Source organism: Ptychodera flava, chromosome 11 (genome assembly GCF_041260155.1).
Source record: "Ptychodera flava strain L36383 chromosome 11, AS_Pfla_20210202, whole genome shotgun sequence".
NCBI classification, from domain to species: domain Eukaryota; kingdom Metazoa; phylum Hemichordata; class Enteropneusta; family Ptychoderidae; genus Ptychodera; species Ptychodera flava.
Window position 1 is genome coordinate 42,934,157 of NC_091938.1, and position 27,953 is coordinate 42,962,109.

At 39.1% G+C, this 27,953-nt stretch overlaps 1 protein-coding gene across 1 annotated transcript in view; it reads left to right on the forward strand.

Moving 5' to 3' along the window:
• The window catches only part of LOC139144568 (26S proteasome regulatory subunit 4), a 164,967-nt gene that overhangs the window by 22,589 nt on the left and 114,425 nt on the right, over positions 1-27,953 (forward strand). Inside the window, exon 3 of the mRNA XM_070715288.1 lies at positions 25,554-25,650. Within this exon, the coding sequence (XP_070571389.1) occupies positions 25,554-25,650 (97 nt within the window). The remainder of the gene's footprint in view (positions 1-25,553; positions 25,651-27,953) is intronic.

The window sequence follows — 27,953 nt, forward strand, 5'->3', positions numbered from 1 at the left end:
ACAGCAATCTCAGTCAGACAGGCGAGCTCCTTTCAGATGTTGTGCAGTCTCCTCATGTATTTTGAGAACGTGTCTATATATATTCGGTATACACCTGGTCGGCAGCAACATTAAAATGTCCACCGTATAAAATTTACATAAACTCTTGGAACACAGGTGACGACGTACTGTAAAGCTCTCGAGCCAAGCTATCAACCTCTCTCGACCAAGCTTACAAAAAATTGAATATGGGGCATCGTAACACTGTGGATGGGCCAAACTATGAGGAATTTCTCAAATGTGTGCCAAGTGTACCTTCAAGTGAGGGTAAAAGCTTGTTTAAATCTCAGGAAATCAGAGATACAACTAGCGAAAGGGAGAAGTTTCAGGCAAATAAAATAAAGTTTACTGAGGAACTTGTACAGCATCTGCAAACATGGTTCCCTGATAGTGGGCTGATGGATTCCTTCTGTGTGTTAGACCCTCAAAAATTACCTGATAGTCCAGATTCACAGTATGGATTGCCACAACTGCAGAGTATTGTAGATCATTTTGGTGTTCAGAAGACAGATAAAGAAGGCAAAATCCATCAGCCCATTATCAATGCCACAGATTGTAAATTGGAATGGGCCATAGTGAAATCACTGATGTTGAAAAACAAAACCATGGATACTCAATCATTCTTCAGAGAAGTCCTCAACAAACAAAGAGAGGTATATCCAAATGTGTGTATGTTGTATGCATTGGCACTTACCTGCCCAGTCACTTCAGTTAGTTGTGAGAGGGGTTTTTCCCAATATAATTTAATCAAGACAGCTCATAGAAATTTATTAACAGTTACTCATGTTAATGATCTTGCTATGATTTCTGTAGAGGGCCCTCACATGCACAACTTTGACTTTGATGCAGCTTTTGAAGTATGGATCAACATGAAAAATAGGTTAGGTTTTGCCAACATGGTAAAAAAAGTAAGAAACTCTGAGGGTGTGGATGATGATACTTTTGAGAACATCCAGGTACAGCTTGATAGGATGTCACAACAAATCTGTGCCCTGGAAAAAGATCAGTTGTAAAACAATAGTCAGTTTGTATGGAAATACATCTTTAAAGTTATGGATGTAACACTGAGACTATAAGTACACTGAATAAACACACACTGTGATGACCAAATATTGTTGTTTTATTAATTTCAGGTGAGATTATCACTGAGGTAAATAGCTTGAATGGTCTTGAAGTTCATTACCTCTTCATGTCATGTATGTGTCCATAAATCAGAGAAGATGTCAGACTTTCCCCACGCGCCAATGAATACGTTGTGTATCGTGCAGACTTCCATTTCATCAAGCATTTCATCGCGGACAATTGTGTGGCTAAGCAAAATCTTTTGTGGCTAATGAAAATTTGTTTCTTTTAGCCACGGTGGCTAATCATTTTGAAAAGCCAGCGCTAACACGCAATACAGTTAATGGTCATTACGTCGCATGTTATTTGGATAGTGGTTTACGGGTGACCATTTAGACTCTGTCGGGTTGCATTCTTGAGAGGTCCCACTGGACTTTGAACAGTATCTGCTTTTTTTGGCCCTTTGTAAACACTAATTTCGTAGTCAGAAGGTATTTTCTTTGAACATGATCTCATTGCGCTGCTCAACGATCATATACGGGACATGCATCATGGCATGGCAAACGTTCAGCTACACCTTGAAGCCCCCAGGTTGTTGTTTTTTGTTAATAGAGCATTCGCATTACAAGAAACCCCCAAGTTCTACAGAAAAGACTGCCCAGCTCACTTCAGATACTGATTCCTACCGTGCGCATTTTGAATAAATTTTACGCAAATAAAAACTCAGTTGCGTAAAATCGTACGCAAGTTTTGAAATTGTAACGGAAACGCTGCCCAGGCCCATTCGTGTTCAGGCAGTGTTCAAATCGGGTTCTGTTACTGGTTGCTTTTGGTTTTTATGAGTGGAAGTATTTTGACTCTCTATAGTAGATAATAAAGTTCAGAAAAAATAATATTGTGAATTTCAAGTTCAATGGAGCAAATAGTGGGATTTTTGTCATCATAATTGTTAACAGCCGATACCTGGTGGAATAATTTTGAACATAAGAGTATGTGAACTGACAACTCAAAATCATCTTAAGGTAGTGTGATAGGTTAGTATGAGTATTTTCCTTCAAAACTCTGAAAAACTATCCTTTCCATGCCATTTCTTCCTAAGGACATGGCCTTTGAAGGTGGTCAGTTTTCAGTATAGTATCATCAGATATGCCGAAAAAATTATTCGCTCTTGTAAATTATGCCAACGAAGGAATGCAAACAAATTTCTTGTGTTTTTCCATTTTCTTTTCTTGCCATTTTAGCACGATTCTCTTGGTCTAAATAGTGTAAGTCGACAAGGGGTGACAGGTAGTCTACCAAATTTTCACAGGTGAAAGTCGTACAGATGGTCTCCAAACTGTGTCACAGATTTTTCCAAACACATGTAAGGATTTCAATTTTCGTAGTTTAAATAAACTAAGTAATGAACAAAACATGATTCAAAACCATGACTGGTGATTGTCAAAAAACCTAAGTCGTCTTCAAAAATTTTAAGACACAGTTATAAATTTTGTAAGGATTGTAAGGATTTATATTAATTTATATTAAACTTTTAGATTGCTTTGTTCAAATGACAATCGGCTATGTGAGGTGATGGTTATAATTTTCATGGTGAAATATCCCAAATTCGGCCTTTTCAGATCCCCAAAACAAAATGTAATGGTACAGCATTAAAATTCATAGAAAGAGCTTTCTGGTGATATGCAAGTTTTACGTATATAACATAGTTTGGGCGAGAAGTTGTCGTTTGAATGTATGTCATCACAAACCTATCACGCCATCTTAAACAATTGTTACCGTATTCCTCCGATTCTAAGACCCCTTTCAGAACCAAAGATGACGAAAAAGATATGGGGGGTCTAATAAACGGATGTCACAGCAAAATCGAACGTTAAAGTTAATTTATGCAAATTTATGCGATGTTATGCAAATTTTTATGCCAATGATTTTTTGATTCACGCTACAGACAACTCATACTTTGTGATATCGACTCATGACCATGCTGTGTAGATACTGGCAGTCAAATCTGTACAAGTATAAATTAATGGAGATCCACAAGTCTTGAAATATAACGTATTTTTGCCATACCTTCTTTTACTAAACAATACGATAGCAATAAATCTTTGTATGTCGTGAATAGATAATCACCACGAAACTTTGTACAACAAGTACGTTCCTCAGCAGCAGCTAGCTCCCCATAGCATGGCCACAAAGGTCAGACAATGAGTGAAGGGAAAGTCCCTGAAGTTCCGCAGGCTGTGATTGGTCAATTTACGCAATAGGTCAAAGGTGTCAGTGCATGAGGTCAAGGTAAAATTCTGTTCAGTGGGATGGTGTCCGTCCGATGTTTTCTATGTACGATTTTCATTTACTGTACTCCTTAAAATAAACGATCAATTACACGTCGTGAGTTTATTATTTTGCTCCTAGTTTCAAAAAGTCTAACCGTATCTCGAAACGAAATGTGATCTTACGAACAGGCAGGCTCGAACAGGTAAAGTGTTGAGGCATCGGCTGGCCGAGACGAAAGATTGCTGCGCCAATCTGCTTTATATTTGATGTGTTGATTTTTTGGCAATACACCCTGAAGTTTTTTATTTCTTGTATCGATGACCGAAATGTCTCCTGATGTGGTATTCAGTCATCTATGATCAACTGTTCGAAATATGGTACGATCATGCACGTTTTTGTTCTAACCCGTAATCTTGAAAATCTGTTACACTATCGTTCTACTCATTGCTGGGACTAGTTCAGGAAAGGACACACACAAATGCCATTCAAACAATAAATACCTTCATTACATGAGAAAAAACTACAAAATTGATGAAACATAAGAAATTCAAAGAATTTTCAGTTCATGCGCGGAAGAAAACTTGGATATCGCGTTTCGTTTGTCAACACAATAATTGCCCTCTTCATCTAAGTCAAACCAGTCGAAGTCGATATCGTCGTCATTAAGTCTTTTTGAAAGATTTTACGATGCCAATGATATTTCTATTTTCACTGGTTGCTTATACGGTAAAGTTGAACGTAAGAAAAAACTTTCAACTCTTCACAATGATCACAAATGAAAACTTACGTGATAGAAATCTGTTGAAAAAATCTTCTTATACTTTAATGGTAAATTTGAACGTAAGAGAAAACTTGCAGCTATTCACAATGATCACAAAAGATACCTTACCTGATAGAAAACTGTTGAAAAAATCTTTATAAGCACACCATTTAAAGAGCAACTTTTTATGTGCCGTAGTCTTTTGCCTCAGTAGTATGAAAACAAAAGTGTAAAAGTTGAGCGAAGCAAGTTAAAAGCTCGTGTCATTCACATGTCCCAAATTTTCTATTGATAACGGCAACAAAAGGATTTCCCGACATCGTCACAAGATCCTATAAAAATGCGTCGATTTATCGTAGACTTTATTTTCCGAAAAGTCATAAGACAGTGCATGGTCGTCATGGGCAAGAAAAAAAGTAATTATTAAAAACATTCTCGCTGTCGGCATGCCTAACTACCGTCGCAATCAGCTAGAACTTGGTTTGCCGTATGAACTTCGCCGAGATGCAAACAACATACACGATCGAAATGCTGTAGCCGTTGTTCAAGATGGTTGCAAAGTTGAAAGTTTGAAGCGAGATGCAGCACTCATACCGGGCACGGTTACTTTCGAATATCATCGATCGTGACGTGTCAGTCAACAAAAATACTACTTGAAGGCAAAGAAGAAAGCATTCATCCATTCTCCAAGAGTTGGCATGGCAGAGAAATGTCACGTCGGTGTTTTGGCAAATAATGCGGCTGTACCTCTGCTAAAGCAATCAGTCCGAGTTACTGTTTTCACCGTACATATTCACTAAAACAGACCAAATCATGCCGCTGACCAAAAAAACGAAACGGCCCTTTTAAGGGCCACAACAGTCTCCAAAAAGAACTACTGATACCCAAACTTTTTTGTGTTTGTATGAGTGAAAATTGTGTTTGTTTGATCGTGATGAAATGAGCCAATCGTACTTGATCGACAAGTCCGAAAACCCGACGATCCTAAATGTTCATTTCATGGTAGCCAAATTGCATCGAAATGTTCGATTCGTACATAATCAGATGTTGAAAAATCTGCTTATTTTGATGGTAGCAAAATGACAGTAACAAAAGACGACATTGTACTAGATCGAGACGCTAAAAAATCCAACTCTTTTATATTGTTCATTTAGGTAGTGAAATCCAAGTGTAGTTTTATCGCCAGGAAATGATAGAACTGTTCCCGATTGACATGTTCCAAACCCCAACAATAGTGTGCGTGTGTGTGAGGTTTGATACTTCACTTTGACACTTGTTTGTGACTTTGATAAGCAGCGTAGGTGTTGTGGATATTCTGGTCCCATTACATGACAATGGCTCTATTGTTCCAGTCAAAATTCGGGTGTACCCCCCTGGGGGGTCTTATAAACGAACTAACAGGTAATTACGAATTGATAAAATAATCCTGGGGGGTCTTATAAACGGGCGGGGTCTTAGAATCGGAGGAATACGGTATATTACGGACCACTACATTTTAAAATTGGACCACCAAAATATTTGTTAGGTGGTCCACATGGACCACCACATTTGAAATTTAATTTCGAGCCCTGTATGTGGTATTGGTTAAAAATATAATACAACTGATTGAGAATGATGAAAACGACAAAAACTTAGGAGAAGTTTAAAAAATAACTTGAGGTACTTGAGGTAAAGGCATAATGCTGTACAGGGGTAGCGCTTGGATTTCAAAGTTATTAGCCACAGATTCCATGTGTTGCGAATTGGTCATACATCTTGTTAGCCACACACAACTTTCTTTAGCCACACAAAACTTTTGTACAATAAAATCAAAACAAAAATATTTTAAGGTCTCATCTTGTTTGAAGTGCCATAGACTTCACATGCAATCCACCCCCCCTCCCCCCCTTCTCAGACAAGGACTTTTTGAACGCAACTGCGTGTTACACTTCTTTAAAAGTAGGTATACCACACGAACATGCTACGGCTTCTGAAAACGCTCAGTGTGTAAGCGATAGCTTAGCGCTACCCGTTTTTGCGTAGGTCAGCGGAGCGGAGATTTGCTCTGGCTCGCAAGAATGAGGATATTGCGATTTGACGAAGTACACATGAAGCTATAGCCTATAGCACGTTTATAAACATCGTGTGGTCACTAAGAAATATACGTGGGACATTCGTTTTGCCAAATGCCAGTGAACAAGGAATATGAACGGACAAAAGAAAAAATTCTACAGTCTCTGTCTTGCGTAGTCTTTTCAGAATAGTTTCAGAGCCTGGAACGGCCGGGTCGCCGAGTCCACACCGCTGACATGTTACAAGTGAACAATTCACGTTCACAGACTTGTTGCGAAACATCCGGCCTTGACTATCTTTCAGGAGGGACGTTCACTTTATCTCACAATAATAATTAAAGAATGAAATAATATTGACAAGGTCTGGTCTTTCAAGTTTTAGTTTATAACTGATCAAAATCCTATGAATTGCATTTTCACTGCGATTTGTGGTTGAATTTCTTTGTGACTGGGCAACGACATTTTGCATACTCCTGCTTTTTACCACTTCGTGAAAATGGTATCGCCCATCCAACGCTACACGCAAATAGGTAAGATTATACGTGTTATAGTGAACGCATAAAAATCGACGGTCGCAGTCATGGGTTCAAGGACGTTAACATGGAGACACCCTCATCGAGTCTGTCACGGATATTTTACTAGCTTTGAAAATTTACAAAAGCCAGTGTTCGAAATTCGTGGACATTGCAACCAACTACCAGGGCAGGTAACTTAAAAAAGTTGTGTTCCCGGGTAAAACTAACCCGTTCTGAGATAATTATACCTCGCAGGTCCAATGTAATAAAATATCAAAAACAAATAAAAGAAAAGTACCAGTGACAGACAGTGCTCTCCATGGGTTTTATGTTCTGTTTGAAAAATTACGAATTTTGGTAAAAAAACAAAACAAGAACAGTGAGCACCCAATAAATCCAAATGAATGTTGCCCCGTCAATTTATTGCATTTTAAACCACGTGTCCTTTCTACACAGGTCTTGAACGGGAGCGCTAGCGACAAGGAAATGAGAACTTACATCTCAATAAAATTTGTTTTGAAAACCTGCAAATTGTATTTTGCCCTTTACTTTTTTCACGTACGACTTTGCTCCTATGTAGGCTAAATAGTTTAACGTGATCAGGGTTCTGCCCACGCCGGACGGCGCTGGACGGGCCCGTCCGGCACTCAGAATTTCCGACCAGCATTGACAAGTGACCGACCGGCACTTGCAGTTCAATGCTTTGAACAATCAACATGAATGTCTACGAGTGACACTTTTGAGGTCAAGCAGTTCATAAAATTGCATGAAGAGTTGATGAAAACAATGGTACTATAGAATGCCTTTCAATAAAATGCTATTTAAACAATACCACTGGTTGATTACCGTACGCTGATTTTGCATATGAAAAGCTGTTCAGCTGTTGAACGTACGTTCACAAGATCATCGCCCTAATGAACTAGACACGGTTTTCCTGTCACACAGTATCTCTGTACGATCGAAAGAAGGAGAAAAACTGAAGTTTTTTTGCTTTGTATCAAGGTTTATAACACCACAAAAATGAAGTACGGAAGCGAAAATGAGCACAAAAAACAGGACTTCTAACTAAAACGTACTCTTCAATGTTCAGTTCAAACTCAATGAGTGGCATTGTGGAAAGACTGCATGCAATGAAAGTCACGAGCAAGTTTGGTGTCAACGAATCCAGTCTTTGAATTATCAATGAACACTCACTATTTTTCAGGTTAATAAGCCAAAAGTTACTTGTCCGTGGCAACAAGCCTCTCTGTTTGTGAATTTTCCCATTCTACAATGACTATCAAGAAGCAATTGAAATGAATTTGACATCGAGAAATTCCACTTTCAAAACTATGGCCGATTAGCCAACCTCTAAGTTCTTGGTTTAAACTCTATAGAGTCTGCGCATGAGCAGTAACAAGACCACCTAGGTCATTTGAAAAAACACTGGATGCTGGTACAGTGCAATGGTAATCCAAACTTCATAGTGGTGAGGGATGATATAAGCACAGGAAAATGATGACAAAAAAGTGGTACATTATTTTTCAGAAGCTTCAAAAGATTCCTTTACAACTACTAAAGATTGTTTTCTTTCTGTTTTGTTCAGTTAAAACTGAAAAAATACTTTGAAGGTACAGTGGAATTGGCTATTATTTGTATATCAAGCCCTAAGAATGTAAAAATACAAGCATATAAATGTTACAGTTTTTCATGAATATTAATGCTCATGAATATTAATGAGCCGTCCAGCACTCTTGGAACTCTGGGCAGAACCCTGCCTGGTGATGGTACGCTAGTTTGTGGTTATATGGTCTGTACCGTAAGTCAACGGTAATAATGTTGTAGAAAAATGCAAGGTGATTTCATTGGCTCACTGATTTTGCTTAATTCCGTTTTATTTGTCAGTGAGAAAAGATCTGACTTATGTTTCCGAGGTAGCCGAATTGGCCCACTATCTTACCGAGGCTCGAAGGCCAAGTTTGTCTGTCCAGTGTCCGTTTTCAAAATTATCTGAGCGCTCACGCATGCACTGTGTTCAGCGAAGTAGTACACAGTGGGACTGAACTGGTCACTAAAATGCTGGAAATTCATTCTCTGTGTGGAACAAAGAGCTAAATAATTAAATTTCATATCTGGCATGTCATTAAGTTGAAAATCCAATTCCGAAAATTAACAATAAATCGCGGAAGTATCGATACAGTCATCAACTGCGCAACTTGGCAGATCGGGCATTTCGAAGCAAACATGGCTGCCACGCTTTTACAAGTAGAAGTATAGCTTGTGTCTACCGGTATTTCTATGCCGCTACGCAAGACGCCGCTGTGTAAAATACAATTCTAGGCTTCGGTGTATGATTATGATCGTGCTGCCGTAAGGTGGCTTTGTATCCGACCGGGGAAAGATGACGAGATACGACAGAAGTTTTAATATTATAATCGAGGTACACCTCTATTGTATTACGAAGCACCGTCGCGTCTCTTTCCATGAGTTCTTGAAGGGACCGGTTGTCAATGTTAGTTCAAACTCAAGTAAAGAAATTCCATGGTGTGAGAAAGTCATGTCGATACGATGTGCAATGAAGCTCCAGAAATAAATCCAGTGTTGGCGCTAGGAATTTTTTCATTGTAGCCACAGTCTGTTAGTGTGGCTAAAATGATCAAATTTTTTTTAGCCACAAGCAATTTTTATTAGCCACACCCAACAAATCAATTTCACATACAAATTGCACAAACCCTATTTACAATAACGTTTGTACTTTATTATTGAAATGTTGGGCCAGGGCTGTTGTACATACACTTTAATTCCTCGACAGATAAACTGCTGAGCACATTTTCTGCCAATTTTATAGTTGCAGATAATAGTGACCAGGAGCACAGTAAAACTCCAGGTCCTTTGTGAAAGTTGTCTGTCCTTCAATTAAAAAAAATATGTATTAAACAAAAATTGGTCGTAACTTCCTTTCAGATCTATATTTTATGAATGCTTGTAAATAAATTGACCCCTCTCTTTATAGACAGGGACAAACAAACTTTTGTTAACTTTTATTATGACACAAACAACAAATAGGTCTACTAGAGTTCTTGAAACAAAACTTGCACAACATGTCATGAAAAAATCATCGAAATCATAATTGTCATTGGCCATAATTGTTCCTCTTTTTAGTACTTTGTGCCCTTGGGCACAAGGTACTAATGTGATGGCGCGCCCAATATGGCCAACATAGTGGGCCGTATGCTGTGGACGCAGGTATCTCAGAAACGCTTCAGTAACTTTTTCTGAAATTTGGTCTGGTGGTCACTTGGGCATGTATCTCAAACGGTCTTTTTTCTTTTTTTGATTGAATCATTTTAAAGTCACTTTTTTAGCTTTTTTCTGAAAACCACTATTTTCACTTTTTCCTCAAAACCACTGATTTGATTATTGTGATGTTTGGCATGGGTGTTCGTATAGTTGAAATACCGTCAGAAATGTTCAAAATTTGGTGATACATGCCTTACATTATTTTTAAACAATATTTTTATCCATTTTTATTTTATATTTACTTGATTTTGCCTCACTTTCGCTAAAGCTACCGTCTGCGCATGCGCACAACTGTAGGACAAAATCTGAGTGTTGAAGAATCGAAACAGCGCCATCTTGTTTCTCGGTATGGGCACATTTTTTACGTTGTGAACGTTTCACTGTGTATTTCAATATGTTCTATAGTTATGAAGTTGACAGTGATGCACTTATGCAGCTGTCGTGTATTTTTTGGTACGAAAGGCGCCTTTGATCGACTGAAGAATGATGGCCTCCGTAGGCGATAGACACCGGTACTGGCAGGCATATCAGTTCTACTGAGGAAGTAATCCACTGGCCCGTATAGGTCAGGGGCTCACTTAGGGGAGAACCACTTGATTTCTGGGGGGGTATGGAGGATTTCGAGGAAAAAAAATTGTCACCAGGTGAAATAAAAGAAAAAAATTAAGCCTGTAATGGCTTGAGAAAAAAATATTCTCATAACTGACAGAAATAAAAAAGGAATTGTCACAATGTTGTTGAAATGAGCAAAATTTTGGAAACTTCATTCTCATGTATACTTTGCTGGCATGCTGCCAAAGGCACGCAAATGTTTTTACCACAAGTAATTCTTATGTGTTTTTTTTCCAGCACTCATGATATAAGCATTCACTACTGTACACCTCGGTGCACTTCATGTTTTCCTTCCCTTTTCTGACCCAAGAAATCATGTTTCAGGATTTCTGTTGCAATATCTCAATGGTATAGGCAATATCTAGATGGGACTATTTGACTTCTGTAAATCATGAAAATTTAAAACACAAGATAGGAGTCAATAAACTAGTGTTAAAACCAATACATTATTCTCTCAATATAAATATGTTAGAAAGATTACAAGTTGACAATGAAAATTGAGGAACAACAAATATAATGAAATACAATGTGTGAGCCTTGTTTCTCTGACCACAAAAGATAACATCTCCCCTGAGAACTTAAAAGGACTTGACTGTTTTAAAGAAAAGCAGGTATAGTACTGATCACAGTTGATTTGCCAAAAAAGTGTTCTATAATTTAAAGTTGTATATATAATCGACTTTCCATTTTGTTTGTCATTCGTTGGAATGTAAAATGAATATATAAAACCATCCTGTGATGTGTGAAACACTGGCTTAACCCTTTCACCCCCAGTTCCCTGTATACAGGTCCAACTTTACCATAGAAAACAATGGATTTGGGACAAACCATGGTGGTGAAAGGGTTAAATTTGAAAAATTGCACTGCTACTCCATTTGATAAAAAAATTGATGCAGGTGTGACAGTTGAAATTAAAAAATGCTGTCTCTCTGGCAAAAAAAGTTCCCATAGCCACTTCCTGCATACCCCCCCCCCCCGAAATCAAATGGGTCTCTCCTTAATATGCGCATGCGCATATAACAAGTTAGCGTTGTTTTTCAAGGACTTTGAAAAATCAAACCGACGCCATCATGTTTCTCGGTCAGTTGCGAATTTTGACGTTTTAAAGGTTTTAGCGTATTTGATTGCTGTCATGTATTTTTTGGCACGAAACGCTCCTTCGATAGACTGAAGAATGATGGCCTCCGTACTCGGTACTCCCCAGTACCGGCGAATCCATTGCTTTTAATAGCGAGGCAATCCCACCGGCGGCCCGTACTAATAGCTGGGTGAGAGCGAGGGAATGCTCTGTCCTTCTACCTCCGGCCTCCATGTCATAACAAACTAGCGTCTTTTTATGTTGATGTACTGTCCTTTCGACACAGCGATAACTTTTAGTTTTCTGTTGCTTATTTTGGGTAATTTCGACAGTTGTGCATTGATTTTGACATCATTTTTGACTTAATAACCGTCGATGTCGGCAACTCTCTCGCTAGCCCTGCGTACGATGCTGTGTGTTAGGAACGCACACAGGGAATGCACTGCGTACGTACGCAGGGCTAGCGAGAGAGTTGCCGACATCGACGGTTATTTACGAAAAGTGAATAAAAGACTGGCATTTTTGGAAGCGATCGAGTAGCGGAGGTGGGCAGGGATACGACTTGGGCCCAAGAACGCTGAATTTCGACAGTAATTTGGCTTTTTACGTCAAGTCCCAAAATGGATTTGAAGTCACCGACCCTACGTACGGGTCTTTGCAGGGCTTTGGTGAGCGGGGCGAATAGCTGTAGCGGAACACATAGCATCGTACGCAGGGCTAAATCCGACATGGTAATTTAGCATGATCATCAGATCATACATGATCCGAGATTGCACTTTAGCAAGGTCACGATAACTAATGTTGTTTGTTTCACTGTCGTTTAATACCTATATTTCCACTAAAAGACCATTAGAATTTCCTCCTGGCTACTTTGAAATCGTGCACTGGCATGCATGTAGTTGTCAACATCACTATGCTTTAATGTACATACTATGAATATATCGACTGTCACTGCATGTGTGCAAATCACTCCATATCATATCAAAAAATGTAGTATTGCGACGTTTGAGCTGCCAGAAGCCAGAATTTACAGGTCACGAGAAAGTTATCTTACATGTAAAACTCAGTTCTACTGTGAACAAAATGCAAGCTATGTTGTATAACTATCGTGAATAGCATAATATTTTGTACCTATCACCGTGTCAGAAAATCAGAAGGAAACAACCAGTCAGACAAACTGTGGTCAGGATGATACTGTCCAATTTTAATGTTTGTCTCTCGGCACACACCAGATACTCATGACTGTAAAACAACATTTCCATATAATTGTATATTCAGTTTTATTAGCTCCGCTGTCAGCGACGCGGAGCTTGTCAAATAGGTTGATTTTCCGTCGTCGTCCGTCGTCCGTCGTCGTCCGTCGTCTGTCAACAATTGCCTTCTCCTCTGAAACCGCAAGTCCAATTGCTTTGAAATTTTATATGCAGTTCACTTGGGGTGACCTCACTTAAGTTTGTTCAAATCGTGGTGATATTTGCATATTTGTATTTTTGGGGCATTCTCTGCTGTTTTTGGTAAAAAAATCTTCTTCTCTGAAACCGCTTGTTCGATTGCTTTTAAATTTAATATGCAGTTTACTTAGGGTGACTTCAGTCAGATTTGTACAAATCGTGGTGAAATTTGCATATTTGTATTTTTAATGCAATTTTTGTCATTTTTGGTAAAAAAATCTTTAAAAAACTTCTTCTTCAAAACTACAAGTCAGATAGCTTTGATATTTGGTACATATGTCCGTACAGATGATTTATTTCATATTTCTTCAAATTGTGAAGAAATATGCAAATTTGCATTTTTAAGACAATTTTGCCATTTTTGGTCAAAAAATGTTTTTTTCAAAAAGTACTGGTCTGATAGTTTTGAAATTTGGTATACAGGTTTCTATAGATGAACTTAGTAATATATATTGAATTTCTGATGAAATCTGTAATATTGTATTTTTGGGGCAATTTTTGCCATTTTTGGTCAAAAAATGTGTATTTCCAAACCTGCTCATCTGATAGCTTTGAAATTTGGTATACAGGTTCCTACAGATGAACTTAATGATATTTATTGAAATTATGATGAAATCTGCAATTTTGTAATTTTGGGTTAATTTTTTCCATTTTTGGTCAAAAAATGTGTATTTCCAAAAGTACTCATCTGATAGCTTTGCAATTTGGTATACAGGTTCCTACAGATCACCTTAATGATATTTATTGAAATTATGATGAAATCAGTAATTTTGTAATTTTGGGGCAATTTTTGCCATTTTTGGTCAAAAAGTGTGTTTCTCAAAAAGTACTGTTCTGATAGCTTTGAAATTTGGTATACAGGTTTCTACAGATGAGCTAAGTAATATATATTGAATTTCTGATGAAATCTGTAATTTTGTATTTTTAGGGCAATGTTGCCATTTTTGGTCAGAAAATTTCATTCTCAAAAAACTACTCATCGGATAGCTTTGGTTGACATGTTCTTAGGGATGATCCGATGTGATATATTCAAAGTATGATGAAATTGTGTATTTTTGCAGCTTATTTTAGCCACTTTTTTCTGGCCATTGCATTGAGCTATCAAAGATTTCCACCTTCTTCATCAACATGTGTCAAAAATAGTTACTCTGTACATAAACACAGCGGAGCTATATCGGCCGCTAGGTCGCTTGTATTTAGTTTGCTTTTCACCATATTGTATGTCCTTCCCTGCACTACATAATTCAAAATTAAATATTGTTTTTGGCCTATACATACCGGTACTTGAGGGGTAAGCTTATTAAAGATGTACTGTTGACCTACAGAGTCCAAACTTTTTATAACTTTCATTTATGTCAAAACAATTTGACTTTTTGCCAAATTTCACATTTATGGCAATTAATAAACAGTAAGGAGGTACAAAGGACGTTGGTGCCCCCGGGCCCATGTTTATTTCTTACATGATGTAAAAACTGCTGTATATACCGTTATCTGGTGATCTTCACAAAATTACAGTGATTGCCTGACTATGCAAAGCATTTTCCAAAAAGTATCAAAGAAAACTATTGGTATTAAAAAATTGCTTAGGTTTTGAAAATAAATGAAATTCGCAAAGTCAGTGAAAAATCAAAAGAGCAGTTCGACAGTACGACAAATCTATGATCAACCGACTCATCTGTAGTCTCACATTTATACTTCCATGCACAGACAAAAACCTTGCTGTAATTTGTTCGACCATGGTCTAGGACCGTGGTTCGTCTGTCTTTGTTCTTTTCATGGTGGTTTTCTTATTTCCTTATTTTTTGTAAATTAGAAGCTTTTTTAAACCTAGTTACTTTCCCAGCTGAGAACAATCAATAAACTCTTTCTCTTTGTAGTTTGCAGCCGTAGCTGCCCGCAAGCTGCATCGCATCGTACCGTGCATTCGTAACACATTTGCATTGTTTGGGTGTCTCGAAACTACCCAAACCGTACATGGACCCAGGGTATACAAACTGGGGATCTTGAAACTTTTTTCGCGCATGCTCATTTTCGCCCTTGGAAAAGTCCAACGCCATCACTTCAGTCTCGAGAACTCTGCCGTCGATCATCGGTCGTTGACGTACAACAGAGCAACGAATTATTTTGTTCAAAGGCTAGATATTTGAATGACTGAATATTTCGATAATTTGACTGATCTAAGGGTTATTTTGATTCGTTAACCCTTTTCCTGCCGAGCGCCCTTGTCCGTTATCCTCCCAAGTCAGTAGAAAAACGCCCCATAATATGTGCCTGCAAAAGATTGGCTCTCCTGCATGTTATCCTGCCAGGCATTTTGGCAGAAATCGCCCATTTTCAGGGTTGTTTTAGCCGTACTTATACGTGTTAGACTTCGATAATTTCTACATGCCCGTAGACAGGGGAAGGAGCTCAAGGGTTACTGCAGAAAAAAATTGAGGTCACCGGCTTTGGTCGCCCCTGGGAGTGCGTCATTTTATTGCCGTTTCATGTTTATTTTTCAGAAATAAACTCCTTCAGTATTACACACGTCCGCTAGGCACAAACATCACCTCACTCATCTGTTAGTCAGAGACCCTGAGGGTCGTGCTAAGGGTGCAGCAGCACCGGCAAACCTGTCCTGTTTCCCCAGGGGTAGGGTCAATTGAATACGTACCTACAACGACTTGGCAGTGTAGCACAAAAACTACGTTTTTGCCGTTGTATTAACGACATGGCTGAGCCATTGAAGCACAGCTCCACGTAGTTTAGCCAGCTCAGTTGGGAGTTGGTTTACGAGTGTTACCGTTCATTACTGACTTAATCGAGTGGTCCTCAGTCAGGTACGGGTTTGTACCGACATGGCTTGGGCTGCAGCTAACCAGTGATAACCAGTCACTACACCCAAGTCGTCAGTCTCACTTTTGCGATGCATGGGTACAACGCAATATGCTTCCATTGTTCTAGCCATCGACATGTCCACATGCCTGGCAGCAATATTGTACTACAAGCTGGTTTGCATAACAAAAGCAGTCCCTGCTAAATGCAGGTGGTATCCCCGTAGCATATTGACCTTATGTCACCTTTTGAATTCTCTGTACGCAAACAGCGTACGTAGTTACCAATGCGTCGGCAAGAGGATACGTTTGCCTGCAAACCAGAGCCAATACTTCGGACGATGGAATAAATAAAAAATCCAAAGCTACGTCCATTGAATGGCACGGCCAAGGCGGTGAAGGACGTTGCCTGGCTTGAACTTGCAGAGCTGAAGCCCAGCTTAGTACGTCGGACACCAGTTTGTAATGGTATTTCCGAGTCGTTCATATCCGTTCCATCGGAGGAACAAGTCGAGCCGTCCCGTCAAAAATACGTTCTCATTTTCAGTCACGCACAACTGAATAAGTGACTTTCGTCTCGCACCATCGGCATATCTGCCAAGTCGTTTGCAAGAGGTAGCCTTCTAGATTAGCATTGCCAAGTTGGTCAAGTTCGGCAGCAATCTCTATAGTGCCAGGCAGCCATCTCTATAGTGCCAGGCAGCCAAGTACGTCCAACTCCGCCAGAAAACGTCACCATGCTATCCTGCCAAGTCCGCTAAAAAGCGGTAAAAAAAAAACCAGCCCCCCTCGGGTGTGGGGGACTGGCGGACAGGTTTCTGCACCTTTCCCTGTCTATCGACTCCCTGCGAACCCATTTCGAGGGGAAAAGGCGTTCCTTGTCAGAAAACCTCTCCTCGGATGACCCCTAAACGCACAGGGGATAGCAAAACGTAGTGCCGTCGACTTGGCAGGAAAGGGGGTACCCAAAAAGGGTCCGATTTCCACCGGGTTGGGAGAATAACGGTCACCAGTGCTTAGATTCTGGCTACACCGAATTTCAAGCGGATTTTCACCGACTTGGCAGGAAAAGGGTTAAAAGTGACAGAACCGGCGTGATTAACGATGATGCACGCTGTTTTGAATATGCGTTGTGCTGCTATGCTGGTGTGAACTCAAATTACCCTTCACGCTTGCACCCTGACGCGACGTACACGTACGTGATGTACGTGGTTAAATGTTTTGTACGATGCTTGCAGCGTTTATGCTAAAAAATTTGGATATCGGAAAATAACGTACACGTATATGTAAAAACGACTAGTTGTAGTATAGTAGGCTACATAAATAATCCAGTACATATTTTGGATCGATCACCATAAACATCCGCACGTCGAAATTCTTGGTCCTTCGGGAAAACAGTCGGTCTGGGATCGCGGACTGACGCGACTTTCGAAGACAACGTCTTGGGTCAATGATCCCAACACAGCACCAGTTCACGAGCTGTCGCCACGCGTGGCGAAGGCGTTGCAATTTTTTTTCGCCACAACGGACATTTATTCGCAATTTGCGACTGTGGCGAACGTTAGCGGGAACCTGAAATCTAAGACTATCTGCGCCCCCTGAAGAATGTACGATTGCATCGTTGTGTGCATTGTTACATTGTATATACAAGTTGTGTATTCGTTTCGGGAATTGAAAACAAGACAGAAATATGACGTACGCGTCGACAAATAAAAGAGAGTTCAAGAAATATTCGTATTTATCAATGAATGTCCATGGCAGCTCATGAATGTGCACTTATAAAAGTACATGAACATTTGTTCTCCCAATCAATCCAGTTGCGTAACAGCATGTACAATACTGCACATTACCAGTAGAATTACGACATTGTCTTTGCTGCATTTGGGTTACGTTTGGCGACAGTGACAAGGATAAGTTATTACTCTCTGAGTGTCAGAGCATCATCATGTCATTATCGCTGTAAAGTGACAATGACATGATACATGTCAAGCAACTGACAAGGTAACCTTTAAGAATACATTCTTCCTGTAAATTCAGAGTATGTTGCGTCACAACTGAAAGCGTTGTTGACCGCCAACACGAGATTACATATCCATCGAAATTGCCTGGGTTAAAATGGAAGAGCAAAGCGGCGTAAAGCCTGCCTATGGTTGATTTCCGCCAAAGGTAAATTTCGTTTACGTTCACATTAAAATGAAATGCTTCTGTCATGATCTCAAACAATGGAAAAGAAAGAAGATTTAAACCTCGTTTGCCGTGTCATTTTTAGCAGATTCATTTGAGAAGAAATATTTATCACTGCAGTTGTTTTTGAAATTACTTTAATCGACAATATTGCCACCTTGATGACAACGTCATGTGTTAGGTCATGCAGAGTCCAAAGGTCATCGTACATGTCGTGCATGGCGGCCATGCTTTTGCAATGACGATGCGATCTTCACTTTCTCGATAATTTCGCGGGTTATTTATCTTACAGTTTGCGCCAGTGTTTTCGACATAACCATATGACATGAATTGCATTACAACTGTCGCGTTATTTTACTCAAATGAGAATGAAATTGTTGGGTTTTTAACAATACCGTAGCTGCTACGCGCTCTCTCCACATGGTGAAATGTGACTGCGAGACCGTATTTAGTATCGATTCGGCCCCTTGACCATCATCTGCTCGACAATATTATGCAACGAACAAGTAATAAATTACAACTGCGTAGACATGATTTTTTCGTAAAAACCATGGAGGTAGAAAGTGTAATGTAATGTAAAAACGTACTCATCAACTAATCACTCTTTTTTATTGTGTAGCATTCATCTAACGCACAACGCAACTTCGGAAAGATTATGAAGAAAGGAAAGACAAAAAATACAAGCTGGTTTTCGTAATTAATTTTATTCTCATGATAGCTGTCATTTCTTGGTCTTTTCATCCTATGCCTGTGTAAAAAGGGTTCAAGTGGTTAAAACAATAACACAGTGATCGAATAATAATATATTTAAAAAAGTTTGTTGCCAGACTCCGAACTCGCATTTGTAACTTCATTCAGAATTTAGTACAACCCTGAAATTGCCGAGCCATTCCCTCCATATTTGGAAGTTCCTTTTTAAAACTTTAAATGTTTATTTGGTATTCTGTGTTTCCGATGGTCTTCATTTCCCTGGTATTGCAAATAATGACAATGAAGACGTAAAATGTCGTTTGCGGACATGACATGATCATCGAAATTGCGGGAAAGCTGCGTAAAGCCTGCCTATGGTTGATTTCCGCCAGAGCAGAGGTAAATTTCGATTGGGTTCGAACATGAATTTTTATTTACAACTGTCGAGTTATTTTACTCAAATGGGAATTAAATCGTTACGTTTTAACAATAACTGATACGTGCTACCTTTCCAAACGGTGGGGAATAAATGTGAGACCGTATTTAGTATCGACTCAGCCCCTTGACTATCACCTGCTCGACAATTATGCCGCGAACGAGTAACAAATTACAACTGCGTAGACATGATTTTTCGTAACAACGTACTCATCAACTAATCACTCTGTTTTATTGCGTGGCTTTCATCTAACGCGTAACGCAACTTCGCAACGATTATGAAAAAAAGGAAAAGACGAAAAATACAAGATCTGGGTTTTCGTAATAAATTTTATTTCCTATGCGGGCTGTCGTTTCTTGGTGTTTTTTAATCCTATGCCTGTGTAAAATGGACACAAGGGTTAAACAGTAATACAGTAATCAGGCAATAATGTGCATACAGTGTAATAAAAAAGCTCGCAGACACATGAATGAATAGTGTTTCTGTTCATTTTGTCAACATACCACGACTGTACATACATTTACTACTAGTACTTTGGATATTTCGATATTCAAAATATTTCAGAACGAAAGATTTGATTTCATGTACTAGCAATTACTTCGTGGCATCGGTCCAGGCCATTCGATAATGACTTTCTCATCGACATCTCATGACATCGACTAGGCAAAATGTTGCTAGATTAGACAACATTTTATCATAGTAGACGAAAGGAATTGGAGCGTCTAGAACGTGACAAAAACGTGACGTAGTGGAGTATTGTATTTACATAACAAAGGCCACTCATGACCTTCTTTCCATTGTGAGATAATGAGCTGGAAGGGTCGTGTTTTAGACGCGTCTTGAACGCGTCTAATCGCCGTCAAAAAACCCGCCGTGTCTGAAGGCAAGTTTCGTTGTGTACTGTATCAAGTCTTCGCAGTGGGAGGTAAATTAATTGCGTCGTTCTAACTTATTATAGACTCCCTAGAATATCGTCAATCAGCACAACAACAAACCTTCAGAGGATTTTGGGTCATAATCAGAAACGATCGTAAAATTTCAGGTTGTGAAAAATACGCTCGAGAAATGACATACTTTTATCGATATCTCGCAATCTGCGTGCAGTCGCCATGTCAAATATCGACAGTTGGCATTAAAAAATGTGTTTTAAAAATGTTACCAAGTGGGAATGCCTGTTTATAGGTCTTGTGAAGAGTAAGAGTGAAAGTTTTATTGCTTGTTTATTTTGACAAATAAAAACGGTCAAAAAATATTTGCATTGGAATTTTTCAAAACTGCTACCAGTTCTGAATAAAGGCCCTAGCAATGCCCTTGGCAACAAAGATACAAATCTTCGGTACTTCATACATGTATAAGTCTGTATGACGACCAGGCTTTTCCGGTACTATTGCATGATGGGTAATATTGGCAAAAATGGCGTCTTTCAGTGGCGTCATTAAAAGTAAAAAGCCAGCAATATCCCCAAAAATAAACTAAGGTATATTTTCACTGTTTTTGAGATGGTAAGTGTCGGCAATAGGTCTGAAGAATATTGTTGACAAATTATTTGGCAATATATATATTTTGAAATATAATTTTATCACTTTTCATTCGGGTAGCTAAAATTACTTGATTTTTAACGAACTCAACTTTAAATTCTTGTAATTTTTAACATAATGACCGTAGGTCATTATGTTATAGGGGTTGAGTGGGATGTCGTCCATTGAAAATTTTCCGTAAACGACAAAAAGTCAAAAACTGCTGAACAGACTGCGTTGATATTTGGTACAGATGTTTAGACTAATGTCAAGGTTCCGATTCCGAAAAATGGTGCCAAACGGATCAGCGGTTAGATAGATATGGGAAATTGTTGACCCCCTTTTTCAACTAATTGATTTTAGGGGCCTTCCATATGTGTATTTTTGGAAGGTACACCAATCCTGCATTTTGGACTGTTTTATGAGTTATGGAACAGAAATGTGTGTTAGATGAATGCTAGAAACATGGAGGATGCACTGAATGGAAGTATCAGAGATTTCCACGCTCTTTTGGGCATCAAAAGCGATAAAAGAAACATATTTCATACTTTAGATTCTCACATTTGAGATGACCCTAGGCATTTGTAAAGTAAACATCCTTGAGTCAATATACAGACTTTGACATTCCAGAGATTAAGTATCCACGACCTCACATGTTACAGTCTCTTAACCCTTTCACCACCATGGTATGGCCCAAACCCATTGTTATCAATGGTGAGTGTGGACCTGTTTACAGGGAATTAGGGGTGAACAGGTTAGACAATGAAGTTACAAGTTTTAGGTTAGTTATCAAGCTAGCACCAGCATCTGTCCTGAGCATCTGTCCTTGTGTTCTCACAGGAAATTACAGGGAACAAAAAATTATTTGAGAAGTTTCTCTTCTTTAAATATATTACAATTTAAACCTGTCATGGATGGATTGCTCTCAAATGATCTGAAACACAGTTATTGCCCATTAGCAACAAATCTATAGCAAGATTTATGTAAAGTTCATGAACTCACACAAGGTATATTAGACAAAAAGCTGACCATAACTTTGCTGCCCTACATGTTCTAGATCATCTTGCCCCCTTGCAGTAACTCAGTTCATTCCTATCTTAGCTTCAGTTACTACTTTCAACATTTATTTCATTCAGATTTCCTTAGCTTAGTGTATAATTTTGTAATCTTAATTACTGTCAACTTAGCTTTACTACACTTATTCTAACCTCATTATTCTTACACTACTGTTATATCTTATAACCACAAAATTTTTCAAGAGATGCATACGTAATTGTCACTCAACAAACCATTTACAGATATGTCTTCTGCTTTTTTCTCCGTATACATATACATGTCTCTTTTCTCATAAAAATGGGCTTAAAATCACAATGTGAAAAATAGTCTTTCAGCTATATGTTGCACATGACTTTGTGGTCTGTCTAATTCACAGTGAGTGGGGTTGTTGATAAATGCCGATGATACTAGAAGGTCATTATGTCAAAGCGCCATTGGCGGTATTTTTGGTCTAAAGAGACAATCGCCAAACTATGCAGATTAAATGTACCCCATTGTCAAAATAAAGGTAAAATAATGTCATCTGGGTCACTTGGCATGCGATCATCGGACAAATGGAGCGAACTCAATGTGTGTGAATAAAGGGCAAGTATGAAAATTTTGTCAATTTTTGTGGCGTAATCCAGCTGTTGCTTGAAAAAGGCTGAAAGTATCAATTTTGGCATAGCTTCCACAATACAGTAAATGGGTGCTAAAGTCCCGCCCGCCCGGCTGGTGACCTCACTGCATGAAGAAATGGGGTTGACAGGACCTCTCTTTGAAACTTTGTAATTAGTCCCCATGGACACCGTCTTGGGGACTTATAGGTTTGGTCATGTCCATGCATGCCTGCGTCCATCCATCCCTTCACGCAAATATCTCAGAGATGCCTGGAGCGATTTCATTCAAACTTGGTACAAGGATTACTTCATATGTCATACATATGCACGTCGATTTGTTTTGTGATACGATCCAATATGGCCGCCATGCGGCCATTTTGTTACTATTTTTTTTCATGTAAGGAGCCATAACCCAGGCACATCTCAACCATAGACCCTCGAGAAAAACGGGACAGGCAACTGTTGTGGTTTCTTTGTGCGATCTATCTTGGAATATGTTAAGTTTATTTGCCAAGTGGTCACCGACAACAATACTTCGTACTTAACACTGAATCCCATTAACGATCAAACTGACGTTCTTATGTACACTTTGCTCTTGCATGGCACATTCCGAGTAATGACACAGAGAATTTTGAGGGTTTTTTGATACCAGTCATGGTGAATGTTTTGGTAACGATGGAGATCACAATTTGGATTCTAGCCAAAGCCAACAGGAAAACACCAGACGATAAAAACAGTGTACATTTAGCCATAGACGCTACAGAAAACTCTTGCTAGGTATCGACATCTTAAGTTTACATTCCCTACCATAAAAATCTCCGATAACAACAAACATTTACAAGTTAGACAGGTCTACACTTCCCCAGTCCTGCGAAACGAAAATCTGACCTTTATTTCATCTGTCACGCAAAATTTGACGAAAATCAGGGTATACAAAAAATGACTACTCCATCGGAGCTCAAATACACGACCTCTAACATTTTGGTACTGTTTTAGCCTAAAGAAACACCAAAGTTCAGATATGCTACACATGTCTACACCCACAAAGTACTAGAAAATACATTTGTAATACTGACTTTCGCTGTCAGGAGAAACTTTGCGATAAATCGGGACTCTACAACGGTTGGTGGAGTCAGAAGCAGTAAAGTAGACATGCATTTAAACAAAGCTGAACGCTGTCCTCCAAAATTTGGCCATTAACAGTTTTCAAAAAACAACATTTCAGTAGTTAACATACATACTTTACCGAATCATGGAGCACTCCTCGCACAGAAAATATTCCGACGGTTAAAAAACTGCAAAAACGAGGGAAAATTTGGAGATACACGGACGATTGCGGAATGTAAACAACTCTGTGATGTCAACTGCTGTCAAGTCTGGAACTGCAGTGATATGTGTTTCGGATTTCTATTCGAAACTTTGTCACTTTACAGCAACATACTGACTCCCTGCAGACTTCTAGTTGCATCGAATCTCGCTAAAAAGTATTTCAAAACCATTTTGACGAATTCTTCTCAAAATAGTTGTAACACTTTTCTTTCTAAAAATGGACTTGCGGGTAATCCGAAATAACTTGTAATCCGAAAACATTATTACAGTATAGGCGCATGCAATATCTATGAACCGGACGTTGTGCAGTCGAATGGGTCCAGCTTCCGTTCCGTCCCCGACCCATTACTGTCGTTTGCAGATAAGAATGGACAGTGAAATTGATCTAAATGTTATCACACTACTTGTGTAATTGGTTTGTAAAGTTGTTTGAAAATTTACTACAGGATCGGTAACTTAAGTTGAGTTGCGGCAAACTAAAGACAGATTATAGTGTTGTTTCACAGTAGGCTTCTGCTGTAATTGTTGATATAAAGCAATAAAGTAGACACTGATTAGTGTCTGTGTGTGTAGGGTAAAGATTTTCTGACTTTCTATCCCCGTACATTTCGACAACTTTCTCACTTATTATTTCTGGCGTATGTACACCTCTTTTCCTGTAAATCCTGATTTTTTTTGGCAAAGAACTTCTACAATGCAAAGGCAACAAGAGTCTAATGACAACTAGACTCTGACTTGGCTGTGATACAATGTAACTCAAAGCAGCATATAAGGAATGTAATATGAGTCTGTGTATGTGAAGTGCACTTCAAAGTGTACTCCCTGGTGTGTGTTTATTATGGGTCCATAAAAGCTCTCTGATTTTCACCGCAGTTATAACAAGTCAGTGCAACTTCTGAGACAAGTTTTGGAACAACTTTACAAACCAATTACACAAGTGTGACAACATTTAGATCAATTTCACTGTCCATTCTTATCTGCACACCAGTTAACACCTCTTAATTATTCCAAGTAGGATCGCACGCTGCTAATCCCATAGACCCTTTGTTCTCTATCACAGTTGCCTGTCCCGTTTTTCTCGAGGGTATATGTATTAACCGATTTTATTCAAAGTTTGTACAAGGACATTGACCTATATCATACATATGCACGTCAATTTGTTTCACAATATGATCCAATTTGGTACAAGGACATTGAGTTGAGTGGTATCAAAGGTCCAGTGACCAGGGGTAATAATAATTGTAAAGCGCCTTGATAACATGTACTTGTGGATATGTGCGCTATATAAGAACCCATTATTATTATTATTATTTAAATGTTAACCATTTTCTGTTTTAGATACTTTTCATCCTATTTAGTCGCATATCTTAATTCACTTTCACACATATCAAAGGCTGTTGATACTTACATCCCAAACTTGAATTTACATATTCCAGCTCCTGACAATATCATTTAGTTCTTGTTATGCTGGAGCAGTAACCAACCAGTTCAAATAATTTTCATTGATTTATGTCCAATGAATTTGACTTTTCAATAAACTTCACATTCATGTCAAATAAGAAATACTGAGAAGGTACAAAGCACGTTGGTGCCCCCAGGCCCCATGTTATTGAAAAAGATGAGTGTGGTGGTACACAATCATAGACAAAAAAGAACATTGAGGCTAGACTTGGTACATGTATTTTCTTTCTTGGTTTATTGTTTGCTCAAAAGGATTTGTTCCTGTAATACACTGTGTAATGTCAAGTTTAAGTCGATGAACTCTACGCCATAACCATGCTTTTTAACTATTATTGATCTTGACAATTTAGGACAAAAAAAAGAAATATGAACCTCCTGTACCGACAAGGGTTGGTAAGAAGAGAAGAAAAACAAAAGGTCCTGATGCCGCAAATAAACTTCCTCAGGGTAAGACAAAATCAGTATCATAATTAAAGCTGTAATATGAAATGACATCAAATATCTAATGGCAAGTGATTTTTTTTGACCCGTGTTGATTTTACTGCAGAAGCACAAGAGGTCTGAAGAAGCTATTGTTACACTATTTTCATATCAAGTCCATCACATGTCATTTACAGTGTTAAGGGGTAGACTCACCTTCCATATCCCTTTTCCTGCCAAGCGCCCTTGCCCGTTATCCTGCCAAGTCAGTAGAAAATGGCCCCATAATATGTGCCTGCAAAAGATTGGCTCTCCTGCACATTATCCTGCCAGGCATTTTGGCAGAAACCACCCATTTTCAGGGTAGTTTTAGCCTTACTTATACATGTTAGACTTCGATAATTTCTACATGCCCGTAGACAGGGGAAGGTGCTCAAGGGTTACTGCAGAAAAAAATTGAGGTCACCGGCTTTGTTTGCCCGAGGGGGTGTGTCATTTTATTGCCGTTTCATGCTTACTTTTACGGAAATAAGCTCCTTCAGTATTGGGCACGTCTGCCATGCACAAACATCACCTCGCTCGTCTGTTAGTCAGAGACCCTTAGGGTTGTGCTAGGGGTGTGGCAGCACCGGCAAACCTGTCCCTTTTCCCCAGGGTAGGGTCAATTGAATACGTACCTTCAACGACTTGGCAGTGTAGCACAAAAACTGCGTTTTTGCCGTTGTACCAACGACATGACTGAGCAATTGACACACAGCTTCCACGTTGTTTAGCCAGCTCATTTGGGAGTTGGCTTAGGAGTGTTACCGTTCATTACCGACTTAATCGAGCGGTCTTCAGTCAGGTACGGGTTTGTACTGTCATGGCTTGGGCTGCAGCTAACCAGTGATAACCAGTCACTACACCCAAGTCGTCAGTCTCACTTTTGCCATGCACGGGTACAATGCAATATGCTTCCATTGTTCTAGCCATCAACGTCTCCACATGCCTGGCGGCCATTGTACAGCTAGCTGGTTTGCATAACAAAAGCAGTCCCTGCTCAGTACAGGTGGTATCCCCGTAGCATTGACCTCATATCCCCTCTTGAATTCTCGGTACACAAACAGCGTACGTAGCAACCAAAGTCGTCGGCAACAGGATATGTTTGTCCGCAAACCAGAGCCAATACTTCGGATGATGGAATAAATAAAAAATCCAAAGCCACGTCCATTGAATGGCACGGCCAAGGCGGTGAAGGACGTTGCCTAGCTTGAACTTGCAGAGCTGAAGCCCAGCCACGTCTGTTTTTTCTGGCGATAATCGATAAATAGTTGGAGCCGACAAACAACCAACAAACACGCGTATTGGCAATTTAAGTCTCATTAAGTAATCGCAATCATACCAATCCATAAACCAATGACAGTTCGCAAGACAATAGCTGTAAACATAGACACAAAACAGCACAGAACAGACAGTAAATAGACGGTACACAAACAATGTCATATTCATGAAAGAAAGATATATGGACCTCATTAATCTCATCAGTCTCATTAATCCTACGATAAGACAGTAAAGTCAGTTATAGACAATCAAGGAAGAACAGAAGAGTCTATTAATCAGCGAAATAAATGAATCCTAGGTTTAATACTATGAAAGTGAAAGGTAATGTTCTGCCCTGGTCCGGAAAGAAAAGTTGATAAAGATTTCAAACAAACGTCAGATAATATTAGAGCAATTTAGTCAAAAACAAACTCAGAAAAACGTATAGAGAAGAACAACATCACGGCGATCTTCAGACCTTTCATCATGTTTCAGTCTGAACGGTCAACATTTGATACTATATTCTATGGCAAGTGTCTCTTTTTGGACAACTCCAACAGAGATGAATGGATCGCGATTTAGTTTCATTGCCCCGACCTGACCGTCGGGAAATAATGCAGCTCATGGGCACCTGTATAAATGTCGCATGAACGTATCCAGTGGCCGTGCATTGGCCTTTGACTGTGCATCACCAATAACAACGGTTTTCCGGGTTTTGGACGTCACAAAAGCAATTTTTCGCCGCAGTTGAGTGATTTGGGTTGGCCATGGAGGTACTACTTTGGTAGCTCCATGTGTAGGCATAGATCGGAATCGAGTTGATTTTGGCTGAAAGTAGTTAGAAAAGTAGTTTTTCGTGGTCAATCCAAAATGAGTCCGCATGTCGCCGGTTTTGTCCACGGTCCCGTGGAGGGACTGTGTTTTGTCCATGTAACCATTGGTCAAGTATTTTGCTCAGTAAAGTTAGAATCGTTTATTGATTGTTGACATCGTAATCAATCTGATGTAGATAACAAATGTTTGATCGTTTG